Genomic DNA, 14,592 nt, shown 5'->3' on the forward strand with positions numbered 1-14,592 from the left:
CCAACAGTGATAGATAACAAACCACTGACCTTGAGGGCGGCTTTGTGTGTCAGCCTTCTTATTGCGTTGAGTCACCGCACTCCTCGTGTGTGTTATTTTAAGTAGCACATTTATCAGCCAGTACCAAACAGAATATGTGGCCATGTGTATTTTATTAGCGGGTTTTGAGTATTTTTAAAAGAAAAAAAATCAGAAAAAAAAATCCACTTTATTTTGAAAAAGGCTTGAAGGCTCTGACACACTTTAAAAATCTCCTTGTTTTCAGTTACAACATAAGGAATCTATATGGATGCTAATATGTTTGCATTTGTAGCTTTTCCAGACCTTTTTTTTTTTTTCCTCGCAGCACACTGCAGTGTAGCAATGTCAGAAATATACCATTCCCCATAACAGGACACATCTGTGGTGAATCTGCACAGAAGCAATTAATTTCCTTGTGGTATTTTTACACTGGGGGCTTAATGCAAGTCCCCATTATACAAACAAAAAGCTCTAGACAGCTCCTGCTGCCTGATAAAAAAAAAAAAAAAATAAAATAAATCAGATTGAGAAGGGCTGTTTGGCCTAGGACTGCTACCGGCAATGACTTGTAATGAGGCATCCCAACACTAATTATGAAGCTTATTAAAGAGAATTGTCTAAGTTGTACTAAAGTGCATACTATAATCACGTTACGGGAGACATGCATACTGAATTGGGGTCCTCCAGTTTCTTCTCTTAGAGAAGCGGACCCACTACTTAATGAAGCCAATTTGGGTCTCCGTTTACAGCAGCAATATTATTGTGCCTGGCAGACTGGTCAAGATGAATTCGATGGAGAGGCAGGTGAGAATCCCAGCAGCTTGGTGATAATTCACACATCATAGCCTTCACAACTAACTAACATCTGCAGGCGAGTGGGCCAAGAAACTGTCAAAAACAAATACTTCCAATCCAGGATTTTATTATTAAACTTCTCCCAAATCTTCAGTAAGGTTGAAAAAGCAGTATTACAGTGTACTGTTTCAGGAAAGGAGAAAAAAAAAAAAAAAAAAAGATTAATAAAGATGTTAGGAGGCTGAACTGCTGTGAGATTTGTTTAATTATTCCCCACAGTACTGCCCCAGCAATCTGCTGACATTTAGCCCCGACCTTGCAAATCCTCAGTAAATATTAATATATCAACTCAAACAGGGACCGTTGTTTTATTGGTTCACGGAGCTCAGAGAGATTCGCCACAGCAGTGAAAAATAATGTGCAGAACTGAGGAAGAACGGCTCCTTTGATATCACCTTCTGCTGCACACATGTGCTGGGAGCATCAACAAAATGGAAATTCTGTTACTTTGCCACAGCTGTAGAGTGACACTTCAGATGCCTTTGCTTCCCTTTGTACAGCCTGCTGGAATAATCCCAAAACCACAGTGGCAAGAGATTAGAAAACACACACACACGCGCGCGCGCGCGCACACATATACACACACAGAGAGAGGAAAGGGAGAGAGAGAGACAGAAAGAGAGAGAGATCACATTTTATTATCTGACACAGTGGAAATTTTAATAATGGCAAGCTCCCATCTTAAAACCTAATAAGCTTTGCCCAGAACAATGAGCGCGCTAATAAGAGCCAAGGAGAGCTAAGCGCAATCCACTGGAATCTGTTTACTATGGTGACTTTGCTGTTTGCCTCCGTGAGCGCCACATAAACTTCTTTTTTCTCTGAACAGTTGCCCCTATTGACTGCTTCCTAATGCATTTTATGTGCCTACCAGTCCTCACAAATCCTGACAAAATACCCCCAATTTATTTTCTCCCTTTTATTTGCTTGCCTCAAATGTAAATGTACATTATTAAAATATCTTCTCATAACTACACTGCCATTACTAATAGGCGAGTGTTTGATGTGGGTCAATACTGCATCCAAAATTCTTGGGTTTAGGGGAAAGGGCTGCTGTGCAACATTTGGCATTCAGATGTATTGAGCTGCAGAGTTAATGCGTGATTAATTTTATTCATAAAAATGTTAATCACTTCATTGTGAGATCTTTTTAACATTCTGTGCACCGAACACCTTTTAACTTCTTTTTCACACAAGCTCACAAATGTATTTAATATTTTCAAACATTCTGTTATTACCAATAACACTGGTAATTAAACATACATTTAAAATGCAGTAAAAAGCTGGCAAGTAACGGCACGGCACCGAACACAAACGGGAGCCCGTTGCCCGCTGCCTCTCCCGTGCCCCCTCCCCCTTGGCAGCAACTGACCAGTTTCTTTAATGTGTGCTTGTTTGCCGAGTCTGGGAGGCATTTATTTTTTTCCACAAGCGTGCTTCAACCCTCATTGAGACAGCCGAATATCGTGAAAATAATACAACCCTGTAGCCCGCTATAGATGGTGCTAAAAATACTTGTGTTCTCAAAGAGGGGAGGATCACAGCGCTGGGCACATCGCGGCAGGTTGGGGGCTCCAGGGGTTTTGTTTTGGGTTGGGATGGGATGGAATGAGGGGGGTTTTTTTGAGACAAGCACTCGAGGCTCGTCCGAGAATGGTGTCAGGCATTGGTGGGTGTGCCGGCTGCACTCACTGACTTCTTGTTTCCAGCTGGGCACAGCTATTGTGAGCGTATTCAGCCAATGCACTCATGAAACTGGATAAATGGATTAGTGGATCAGAGACACCATCGGCATCTTCAAAAGGAAAACAGCAGCCTGCAAAAAGACTGACATTTGTGTACTGGGGCAGAGGGTGTGTGAATGCTCTGCCTCCTCCAAAGGGACAAGACAGTGATAAACTTTCCACACTGACCACCTCACTTTGTGCTACAATTGACCAACAAAATAAATGGATTGCTTCATTGTTTTTGAACCGTAGGCAGCACAGGGAAAGCGCTACTTGCACAGCAACAAAGGACAATGTATTGTGTGGGGCCAACAGCTCAAAATAAAACCTTTAATTATCTACGGGTCAGCCATAAATCTGGAATAAAAATAAATGTTACTTTTTAAACTCGCCTTTAATTCTGCACGGAGTTTACGCCAGTGCTTTCTATTCTTTCAGGAGAGGCACTACCGGGACTCGGTGTGCGCCCCACGTTTGCATTTTCACATTAGCTTGAATCCGGAGGAACACGTTGGAAAACAAGTTTGGCTATCAGATGTGAAGGATGTCTGTAATGCTAATTAAAGTGAGTAAAAAACAGATAAAAGACATATTTTTTCCCACTTTTTTTACAAACACCCATGCAAGTATTCTCTTCATATACACAAAAGAGAAGCCAAAACTAATATTAATAACGGTGACGGGACCCGAGTAAATTAATTCCTCACAGAAGTACATTGTTTAGTTTTAAGAGCTCATATTTTCGAAGTCTTAAATTTTGAATACCTATTTCTATGGGGTTTTCAGTCTCCTGGTACTTCCAGCGATTCCTGTCCACATGGCTGGTTTTACAGGCAAGCTATGAACGGCACGGCATGGGGGCACCGCACAATGGGGAACACCAACCTCGCCGGGAGCCGTTTATGTAACTTTTCACTGGCAAACACGCCACGCAGGCCATGTTTATTACATGTTCCAGTGTTTTACTTGATTTGTGAGTCCCAGGTAAGATTTACTGCTGAAACGTAAAACTTGGCGGCTCGAAGCCTGGAATCGGGCCCCATGTCCCTCCTTGCCCGCCACAGCCCCCACGAAGACGGCGGTGGGCTCCAGCCCTGCCGGCCACCTCTGTGGCCCTTCCTGGTGGAGGGGGACGGAGTGGGACCGGTGGGTCCTGCATGACGTGGTTCCACATCCACCCCTGTGGGCTAGTGGGGGACCTTCCCTGGCCAGTTTAGGCCATGGGCACCAGAGCCACAGCGGTCAGATGGGTTTTGGGGCCTGCGGTGCCGGGGCTCCCCTCCATGTGCCAGCAGGCCTGCAGGGAAGCAGGCAGTGCTGAGTGTGGGACGCTTCCCGAGATGGCAGGGGGGCTTCATCCCCGAACTGAGCCCGGGGCAAGGGGAAGGAGGATGTGGGCCGGGGCCCCTGGGTTGAGGCTGCCTTTGGCTGAGCACTCATTGCTCATGGGCCCTTCCCCTGCGCTGCCTGTGTGCCTGCCCAGCACGCTGCTGCCAGCTCCAGCCATTCTTTACACCTCGCCTTTTAAGGGCATTTGGGAATTAAAAAAAAAAATAAAATAAAAATAAATAAAAAAAACAACATCAGAGCTGGCCAGGCAATGGAAGCACCCTGTAACACCTTCCCTCCCCAGCCGCACCGCCTCAAGGGCCGGTCCCCTTAGGGCGGACAGGGCCGAGCCCGGCTCACCCCGAGCCCCTTCCCTGCCCCAGGGTGCCCACCCGACGTGGCGGGAGCCGGGCACCCCGCCACTCCTCCGAGGCGAGGCGGCCCAGCGCGGCCTTTCCCGCCTCTGCCTGACCGGCGTGGGGAGAGACGGGATGGGGACGCAGGGCCGCGGCAGCCCCTTCCCCGGCACCGGGCGGCGGGTGCGCGGCCGGGGCTGGGGGAGCCGCCTCCGCTGGAGTCCCGCCGGGCGGAACTAGTGGCGGACCCGCATTGTAATCGTCGTCGTCCCCCGGCTCCGGCCATCGGTCGCCGGTTAAAGAAGGGGCCGGTGGCCAGCAGCGGCGAGGAGCCCTCGTCTGCCGCCGCCGCCGCTCTTTGTAAATGGTCTCGTCTACAAGGACGACGGAAACTTTATAGCGCATGATTCATCGAGCGGGGCCGCGCTCGCCCGCCGCCGCGGCGCGCGCTACATTAATCAGTGTCAGGCCACTAAAACAGAGATATGAATATGAATCCTCCATATTGCAGGGGGAGATAAATGCGCTTGTGAATAATTGATCGGCGCCCATGGGAAAAAAAAAAAAAAAGAAGGTTGGTGTGGGTGGGGGGGTGTGTGTGTGTGTTGGAAAACATGGTCGCACAATGAAAGTTACCGGGAGATGCAAGGAGCCCCGCTCTACCCCCCCGGTGCGGGGATCCCGGGGGGTGAGGGGGGTGAGGGGGTACATCCGCGGCCCGGAGCCGCCCCCGTCGCGGGTCCGGCCGGTGGCGGCGGCTGCCCGTCCTCTGGGCGGCTCCAGCGTCGGAGCGAGCCCGTCAAAAACTCCAGCAAAGCAGCGAAAAAGGGATGACAGGAGCCGGGAACGATAGGAATCGCAGGAGCGAGCCAGTTCGGGTACACGCACCCTTTCTCCACTCGTTCCCTTTCTCCAAGCTTTTTTTTTTCCCCCTCTAGTTAAAAATAGACTTCATTTTTTTCAGAATAAAATAGAAAAAGAATAAAAAATGAGGCATGCATAGCAATGAGCACGTTTCATAACTACGTCTCTGTGACAAAGCTAAATCCCCCGCTAAAGCTGCCGTTTGCTTTTAGTGTGCTCTGGCAAACTGATAATTTCGAGTTTGCTGAAGTCGAGATTGTAGCAACTTTTCTTCACAGATTTCTGCCATTCTTCTGGTAACGCTAAGTAAATAATAACAGAAACAAGACAATTTTTACTGGGGAAGGACAGAAGATTATGCAAACGTGTATGAAAAATGTTTTCTGCCACCCTGTTAAATAGCAAGAAAATGTATTTTGGCGCTCGGTTGTTGTTCTCAAAGAAGTATTACTCCAGGTACCTCCCATCCTATTCAATGCAAATTTGCCTATTGACTTTATCAGGTTCGGGTCCCGTCATCGTTTAAAAAAAAAAAAAAAATTAGGAAACTAGGACTTTCCAATTTACTCTTATCAGCTCGAAGCATTCCCAATTAAGGCAAATCGTTTAGCTTAAGCTTCTCCTTTATTATTCTCCCTGCCCTGTGGTATTTGCTGGTATACATCTGCCAGGGTGGATCTCAATGAAAACGGAAAATATGACAGAAAAACTACAAATTATTTTCCTGCCAGGGTGACGTAAACGATCATTCCTAGCACGGCTCACGTGACAGGCGAAACCTAGGAAATATGGAGCCCCCGCTCTTTCTCTAAACTGGCCGGGGGGGCGGTGCGTGGCATCATCCCGCCCGGCCCCGCACCGCACCGCACCGCACCCCGCGGCCACCGGCAGCCTCCGGGGGCTCCCAGCCCTAAATGCGGTGGCCGCCCGCCCGCCCGCCCGCCTCCGCTCCCGCTGAAACTTCCTTCCACGAGAAATGGCCACCTCGGTGCGGCCAGCGGCGGGGAAACAAAACCAAATTATCTCTCTCCTTCAGGTGACAGCTAGGCTAAAGGCAGCAGCCCTCGGGGGCTGCTGGGCACGCACCCACGCGAGAGCTTTTCTCTCTTGGAACAACCCGGCGCTTCGCAGCTGGCCTTACTGCTGTGGGGCTTTCCCTTTTCCAAGGGGAAGCCACTCGCCCTCCTGCACAGAAACTTTGGAAGGGGCTCGAGCATCCTCCGTCCGAGCCGGCAGCCCGCGGCCCCGGGCGCCGCTCCTCCCCCCGGGCCGCCCCCCGCCTTCCCCAGGCGAGGGGGGAGGCTGGAAGCCGGGTGCTTCGTCCCGTCTCCGGCAAACGCTCCGGGAGCGGTGGGGAAAGGGGTTGACGGTGCTGGCCCCGCGGGGCTTCGTTCACATCCCCCCCTCGGCTGGATGGGAAGGGGAGCATCACGACTGTTGGCGTTGTTGGGGGTAAAGGGAGGGTGGGAAATTCAAACAAGCAGAAAAAAAACAAGAAAAAAGAAATCAAGTTTTGCAGCAGAGCCTGCTCTAGAGATGCCGAGGCTTCCACAGGCGGAAAACTGCCAGCCGGATAACTAGTAGGAATTATCACTCTCCGGAGGATAATCAAAACTGGAAGCACACTCCGGAGGATGTCGCTGGCTTTCTGTGTGAATTAAAGGCGGGTAGCCTCACCCCACACACACACCACCACCACCACCAGCCCCCCTCCACCCCCCTCACCCCGCCGGAGCAGCGCTGCGGGGCTGGCACCGCCGCCGCGCCGGGCGAGGGGACGGCGCCGCCCGCCGCCCACAGAGGGCGCTGCGAGCCTGCCCAAAGCCGGGTCCGCTCGGCTCCTTTCGGAACCGCTCGGCTCCGCTCGGAACCGCTCGGCCCCTCTCGGCTCCGCTCGGCTCCGCTCATCCCGGCTCAGCGCCTACCCACTCGGGGAGTCGCGGGCGCGCAGTCCCGCTCCTTTGCTCGCCACAGTTCAAGTCCCCTCTGAGGTTAATACGCCGCAAAGTGACTCCCCGGCTCCCCTCCTCTCCTCCCGAACCAGTTTGGCACCGCCGCCTTCCCTCCGCCTCGCAGGGCATCGCTGCGCGATTTTTTCCACGCCGCCGTCCCTCCCACGGAGGAGCGGTGCCCGGCTCCCCGCAACGCGCCGCCCCCGAGGGGTTTGGGAACCGGCCCTCGGGGGGAAGGGGGCGAGAGGCAACCAGTGAGGGGCGGCAGCGATTTCCTTGGAATTGGTAGGAAAGAGCAAGCGATTCCATCAGATTTACACTGGTCTGACGGACCGCTTGGTTTTACAGGCGTAAAGTCTATTTTCTTCCATTTATTTTTAGTTTGAAGACGTTTTTTCCCCTCTCTCTTTTCCTCACTGAAATAAAAGTGATTATGGTTTGGTTAAAACTGTAATTCGCTCTTTTGTTGGAAGCGTTACCAACGCGGGACTGCCTGCGATTTAGGAAAAAACAAAACAACCAGAGGCCAGAAAGCAAACTAATCGATACTGTGCTGGGAGCCGCAGGGTGTCAGAATGAGTCTCTTTTCAGAGACAGCCCTTCAGGTATCCTGCGCAAAACCTATTTCGTCTCATCTGTTTCTCTCCTCCATCTGAAAAACCCCAAAAGTAGAAGCCTGGCCGCCTGCACTGCTCCGACAACAGTTCTCTGAGCGATACTTTACCGATAGCCCTCTTTGCTCGCGATGATTTTGCAGCTGAATCAAGATCAATGTTCTGATCTCTGACAAGAATTTTATTAATATTTTATTTTAAAATCTCATCTTGTTTCCGACAAGTCCATGTTTGAGGTTGGTTCAGTTTGGATAGGGCGTCACCACATTATTTCTTAATGACTTTCCCAGCTGCTTCTTTCCATTTTCCACCATCAACAACCATCTGGTATCTTATTAGCACCTCAATGCTCATTTAGTGTTCTCATTTAGGAGAAAAAAAGAGGTAAACACTCAAAATATTACACATTTTAACGGACCGTCTTTGGAAGATTAATGCCTTTATAAACCGATAGATTGTCTCTCTCTCTATTTAACCAACAGATCGGAATCGCAGAACTTTCTTCTGGGAAGTGCAAGGGCTGCCATGTTTTGGTTTGTTTTTTTTTTTTTTTTCTGCTAAAACAGTGCTAAATCTCACAGGGAAAAAACTTTCACAGTCATATTTCCTCTGTGTTTATTCAAAGCGTAAATCGTTACAAATAATTCTGTTTCCTAATCTATTATTTTTTTTCGGCTCTTGATCCAGTTTAGGAATCGGTTTGGACAGCAAAGTTATACACTAGGGAACTGTGAGAAAACTTGTCCCTTTCATTTTCAAGAATGTATTTTATAACGTAAGTGGAAGTCAGATCCATTTGTGTTTGGAAAATGGATACTACAGAACACATCTGATTCATCACAACTGAAAAAATAACTTTAATTTTACTGGTCAAGAACCAGCTTCACTCAGCTTCGTAAATTTACTTGTATGAAAAGGGAAGCTCGCAGCTTGTTTTCGACAAAATAGCTACAAGTCTCATTAAAAGCTCGGACCTGGTATTTTAAGTTTCAGTTACCCAAAGGCAAAGAGACTTGACTTTGTAGAAAACAAATTATAAATGTTTGAATAGATTTGTAATATATGTATAAGATCTGCAGCAACAGAATACATACCTGAAGAGAGCTCATAATTTCATTTAGTTTATTAGACAAAAATATATGATTTAGACAAGTTTTGCTGACGCGCTATTTACAATCTGAAATCACTCTATATACAGAAAAAACACAAACACATGGGAAACATTTACCAAACAAATAATCCAAGAATGGTTAGAATAACACGATCTGAAATGGTACAATGAAGAAGGGGATCCATCTACAGATTTGTGTAATCGCTTTTATGGATTTGCACCACCTTATTGCAAAAAGAGATTGATGGGAGTCGTTTATATCGTTTCCTTTTTTTTTTTTTTCTGTCCTTAATACCAGTCTCTGTAATATTTTTCACCAAACCATTTAATCAAGCAGAAGGGAGAGCTGTTAAAATTCTCGGTGTTCCCTCTTGCTGAGCCAAAGAGCTGCAGGGGGGAAGGGAGGAAGGAAAAAAAAAAGACGTAACAATCTTTCAGTAAAAAAAAAAAGAATCCTTTCCTATAATGGCCTGTCTATTGCTATAGCATCCTAGTATTAGTTAGTTGCACAGAAATCATTGTCACTGGTGTAATTAACGCAAGATCTTTGAGGTCTGTTAAGTTTCATAAAAGTTACAGGCTGGCTATGTACAATTGCAATTTAGCCTAACTTTGAAAAGATTACAGCAACTTCTGTGTTTTTCTTGTTGTCTGTATGTATTATTATGGTGATGATTAGGTGTTATAATTAGTCTTTATTATTCAAACGCTCTGTTTCACATAAGTAACATTCCTGCAGTGAAAACAAACAAACAAACTCACTTGTCACGGACAGGCTGGAAGGGCGATTTTAGTGGCTGAGGTGGGGATTCGGTTCTTGGTACATTTTCTCTTTCTAGGAAGAGACAGAAGAAAAAAAAAGAAAATAAAAACAAAACAAAACCAGGAGAACCATTTTAGAATAACAACAATAAAAATCTGGACAGTGTACAGAGAACACACCTCCCTCTCACCCTCTTGTTCAGACGTGTGTAGGTGTATATGTGTGCGTACGGCACTATTCTCTACTTTCAATGTTTAAATAAAGGAGTATTGCAAGCTTTTCTTGCCACATTTTTGACTGTCATTGAAATTATTGGGAGATGAGGGTCGGGAAGGAAAGCAAAACTCAAAGAATATGTTTCACAGCACTATTCCTGCATTCTCATCTTATTTGATGGGCGTATACGGTGAGCATGTAATAGCCCACATGAAATGGGCTTAATGTATGCAATCAACATGCTCCAGGAAAAAAAATAATAATAATAATAAAAAAATCAATGCTAGGGTAATCTGTAACTCCGTTAAAGGCAATCAGTTACACCAGGACTGAGTCTGACACCATTGCTCAAGGAGAAGTTCATGTGCATGTGTTGGGGGGGGAGGGGGGAGGTGGATGCCTGGTGCATGCATTACCTATGTGTTTGGGACTGGTCCTCTCTGAAGGTTTTTCACTGCTTAGGGCTCCCAGGGTTGCTGTTAAAACAGAAGGTTGTTGCTGGGCCTGGAGGTGGTGATTGTGATGAGCAGCGTGGTGGTGATTTACTCCCAAAAAGGACCTCACATTGAGTAGGGAACTCTGAGCAAGGAAAGCCCCATTTGTCCAGTTGTGAAATTTGCCAATCTGGCATGTGTAGAGTCCATGGCTAGGGAGAAAAGCGGGGTGCTGTATCTGTGGAGAAGTGTGGTTAGCTTGGGGAGGAGGGGGCGGAGGGGGAGAAGATTTCAGGGCCCCATCGGGACTGGTTGCCGTCTCTGCCAAAGACCAAATCTTGGGTTTGCTGTGAGATGGCATCTGTAAATTGTTCTGTCCCCCGGGACTGATGATTCGCGTGCTGTTGTCAGAGGCCTCCTTCACCATGGCCAGCGTGTCTTTGGGTTTCATCCCTTCAGACCCTGACAGCGCCAAATCCTTCTCCTTTTCCAAGTGCTCCTCTTCGCTGCTTTGTCTCAGGAGCTCGGGCTTCTCCTCCTCTTCCTCGTTGCTCTGCTCCCCATCGTTCTCGTCGATTTTATCTATGTCTATGCTCTCCAGGTCGATTTCCTCGTCGTCTTCGTTCTTCTCGGGGTCCCCCTCATTGTCACTCCCGAAGAGGTTCGCATCTTCTTGATCCTTACTCCTGGAGCCCCAGGTCACCTTGTTCTCCTTCTTGAGTCGCCGGCGGGCGTTGGCGAACCAGGTGGAGACCTGGGTGAGAGTCATCTTGGTGATGATGGCCAGCATGATCTTCTCGCCCTTGGTGGGGTAGGGGTTCTTGCGGTGCTCGTTGAGCCAGGCCTTGAGGGTGCTGGTGCTCTCCCGGGTGGCGTTTTTGGGCCGCCCTGGGTCCCCGTACTGGAACTGTCCGTAGGGATAATAGCCGGGGGCAGTGTGGGCAGCAAAGGTAGCAGGGTGGACACCCGGATTATCTTTCAGCTCGTACTGGGAGCCCTGCAACACATTCAGACAAGCGGAGAGGAAAAAGCACATCAATTATCTCGTTAGCGTCTCTAACAGACCTGAATAGGCTACTCCGGGAGCCGGAATACGCCTTTGAGCGGTGCAAAGGGTCTTCACGGGCAAATTCGGCCCTCCCCGCTCCAGGCACTTCACGTTTAGATCAGACAGAGGTATTCCCAAATGATTCCCCCCCCCTTCTTGCAGGGAAAGGAAAAGAGAGGGGCTAAGCTGGGCTCTGACAGACATCATGCGTATTTTCTCCGCAAACCAACTCAAATCAAACGCTGGAAATGCAGCAACTTCGCATTCGCCCAGGCGAGACAATTTATTGTGCCCTCGAAATTATCAGGCAGAGAAAGCAGGTACTACAGCACAGTTACAAACGCATGCCTGCGCACAACGCCGCATTTATCTGCAAAATATCCAGGAGGATATTACAAATGCACACAGAGCATTCGTCTTTGGCCCCAGATCTGCCTTTAAAAGGAGTTGGCGTGAGAGGAGACTGGGGAGATGAATGCACAACTTCAGTACGAAGACACTTATAATGTAAGAGATTTTCCACACACAAGCCAACTCCCCCCCCTCCCCGCCTCTTTCATCCCCCAAATCATACACTAAGATTCTGGTGTAAAACATTAACTTCTAACTGTTAGAAGCGCCTTTAAACTCTGGAATTAAAACTGACCCACGCATTGTAGAGTATGGATATGCAGACACTTTATCTCATAAGTTTTACTTTGATCTGGGCAGAGCAAACACAAATTGTTTACAAGCGTTTAGAGACGGTGATTTATTTGCAATCAATATTCTTTTTATCATCAGTAGTAAAACACAGCAAGTCAAATTATCCCATCAGGTGTTTTGGTAAATAACATTTTATCTTTCTAGCAACCTCATTAGGCCTCATTATTACCGCAAATTGTCCAGATATTAACTTATTATTTTAGCTCGTGATTTATAAGTGCTCAGAATTTTAGAATTTCTTTCAAAATATCACCGTCATGGTAAATCACTGTAGTAAAACACCAGGATACTTTGCGAGTAGGAAAGGGAACTGTTCCTATATAACTAACGTTTAAAGCCGTTTTCTTTTTTTCTTGCTTCTATTACAATCTCGAGCTTTTTTTTCCTAGTCCAGAAATACATTCTTAGTATTACTCTTGCGAAATTTCTGTCAGCCTTAAAAATGAACCTCTTCGAAAATGTCCGCGAGGAAACTAATCTAACTTTGTCAGACAGTTAAAAAGGAACATGTATTTTAATTTCAGAGACAACGCTTACACACAAAGAGAAGCCCGATGTAATTTTTGTAATGTGTTACAGAGAAGGCTTTTCTGCACTCCCTTTATTCCGCTGTCTTTTGTTATTGTTGCTGAAATTATATTTTTTTATGTAATCTCTGATGGGAATTCTTTTGAAGAAGCCACTTGTAAATCACTCATTGCTTCTGTCTCAACTTTTACTGCATTTCCAAAATCAAGGTTAAAAAAAAAAGTAGGAAAAGCATGCTGTTAAAAATGCCTTCGCAGGAAATATTTGCAGCACAAAATGATCTGTTTTCAGATGCTGACCCTGGCTCAACACCGTATCTAGCTACTTGCCTACACATATGTATTAAAAACCCTCAAAAGTTACGCCTTGCACGCACCCAGTTATCAATATTCACACTTCTATGTTTCGGGAAAGAGAAAAGAGGGGCATTTAGAAATTAAGTGGAACCTGTGCGTACCGCCGCCGATAAATTTGGAGATACTAGGAACGAAAATGTTTCAACGACACCGGAGATAAAACCAGCTAGTTAAAAAAAAAGATGTTTCACTTTCTCACTAGTACATTCTAAAGAAATGGGGGGGGGGGGGAAGGAAGGATCCGAGGACAATCTGAGTGACGGCAATTTGTTTTAGAGTTAACGCCAATATGCCTTTCTGCTCCGATGAATATAATGGGATGTAGATGCCCTCCTTCGCTTGATGCAAATCCGATCTATGATACTCGCCATAATCTGAGTATGAAAAGTTCAGGGAACGCAACGGGCCATTTTTAAGGCTCAAGGAAAATGTCTGGAAATAGACTGGCGTACCGGCCACCGACACCGCACTTTGGCCTTTCGGACGGAACCTGTTTCTAGCTCGGCAGCAAAGAAAAGAACGGGGCGGAAAGAAGAGCGCGCTGGAAAGCCAATTGCAACCACAAGGACCGACAATATCACCCCGTCAACAACACCACCAATAACAACAAGGAAAAAAAAAAAAAAAAGCCGAGTTGCTAGGGAAAGCCGACAAGACGGAGGCAGGAGCCCTGCTCAGCCCTTCCACCTTTCCAAGAAGGAAAACTCGGAGGAGTTTTGCCCAGCTGGAGCGACGAGGGCGGATGGGGGACTGCTCCTGCAGACGGATCCCGCCGCCCCCGGGCCCCGGCCGTGCTCTCCCTGCCAGACCCGCCGGCAAACACACACACACACACGCTCCCTGCTCCGCACCGGACCCCGCTCCGGGCGGGAACGACCACCGCCGCCCCCCGCGCTCGGTTCCGCGACCCCCGCCCGCCCCTACCCCCGTCTCCCCCTGCCTCCCGCCGCGGGGGCGGAGGGGGGACATCCCGGCGCTCACTCACCATTTGGGAGAAGAGGCCGAGGTCGGCGGTGTAGGGCAGGAAGGCGCTGTAGTTGGGGGCACTGTAGGGGCTGGCGTACATGCCCAGCACCGAGGTGACAGCGGCCGAGCCGCTGCCCAGCTCGGCGCCCGCCGGCCGGCCCGAAGCGGCGGCGGCTGCGGCGGCGGCTGCGGCGGCGGCGGCCAGCACCCCGGGCCGGTCGCTCCCGTACACCGCCTGGCTGGCGCTGAGATACTGCGGGTAGCCCAGCTGGGGGAAGGACATCTCCGGGGCGCGGGCACGGCGGCGGCGGCGGCAGCACTGGCGGCGGCGGCGGCAGCAGAAGCGGCAGAAATATTAAAAAAAAAAAAAAAAAAAGGGGGTGGGGGGGAAGGAATTATACCAAAAAAAAAAAAAAAAAGAAGGGGGAGGAGGGAGCCTGAACAGCCGGGGAGGGGAGCGGAACAAACCCGGGCTTCTCTGGATCTCTCTTTCTTTCTCTCTCTCTCTTTTTTTCTTCCCCCCCTCTCTCTTTACTGGAGTCAGGCAGGGCGAGAGAACAGAAATCGAGCCGATAATTTTCTTTTTTCGTTCTGATTTCTTTCTGGCAAGAGATATATTGCAACCTAGGTATGGAGGAGGAGGAGTGTGGAAGGATTCAGTGGGGTGTCTTTCCTCAAATCTCGGCTCTTCTGTGCTCCTAAATCCCTTAGATGTGATCTGATCAACAATTGAGCTCCAACTGATGT

The 14,592-nt window shown here is 48.3% G+C and overlaps 1 protein-coding gene across 1 annotated transcript; it reads right to left on the minus strand.

The window, feature by feature from the left end:
* Nucleotides 1-8,886: 8,886 nt before the first annotated feature.
* IRX1 (iroquois homeobox 1) lies at nt 8,887-14,143 on the minus strand. The gene is made up of 4 exons (XM_054191965.1): nt 13,865-14,143; nt 10,225-11,239; nt 9,592-9,664; nt 8,887-9,216 (listed from the first exon to the last, which is right to left on the minus strand). The coding sequence occupies exons 1-4, from the start codon at nt 14,126-14,128 to the stop codon at nt 9,159-9,161; spliced, it is 1,410 nt and encodes a 469-aa protein (XP_054047940.1). The 5' UTR covers nt 14,129-14,143; the 3' UTR covers nt 8,887-9,158.
* Nucleotides 14,144-14,592: the final 449 nt, after the last annotated feature.

This window comes from Rissa tridactyla, chromosome 2 (assembly GCF_028500815.1).
Source record: "Rissa tridactyla isolate bRisTri1 chromosome 2, bRisTri1.patW.cur.20221130, whole genome shotgun sequence".
Classification (NCBI taxonomy): Eukaryota; Metazoa; Chordata; class Aves; order Charadriiformes; family Laridae; genus Rissa; species Rissa tridactyla.

Coding starts and splice junctions, on each gene's coding strand:
- IRX1 (XM_054191965.1), bottom strand. CDS start 14,128: ATGTCCTTCCCCCAGCTGGGCTACCCGCAGTATCTCAGCGCCAGCCAG. Junction 9,665..10,224: donor GACCAGTCCCAAACACATAG/GTAATGCATGCA, acceptor GTCTCTTCCTAG/AAAGAGAAAATGTACCAAGA. Junction 9,217..9,591: donor TTCCAGCCTGTCCGTGACAA/GTGAGTTTGTTT, acceptor TCCCCCCTGCAG/CTCTTTGGCTCAGCAAGAGG.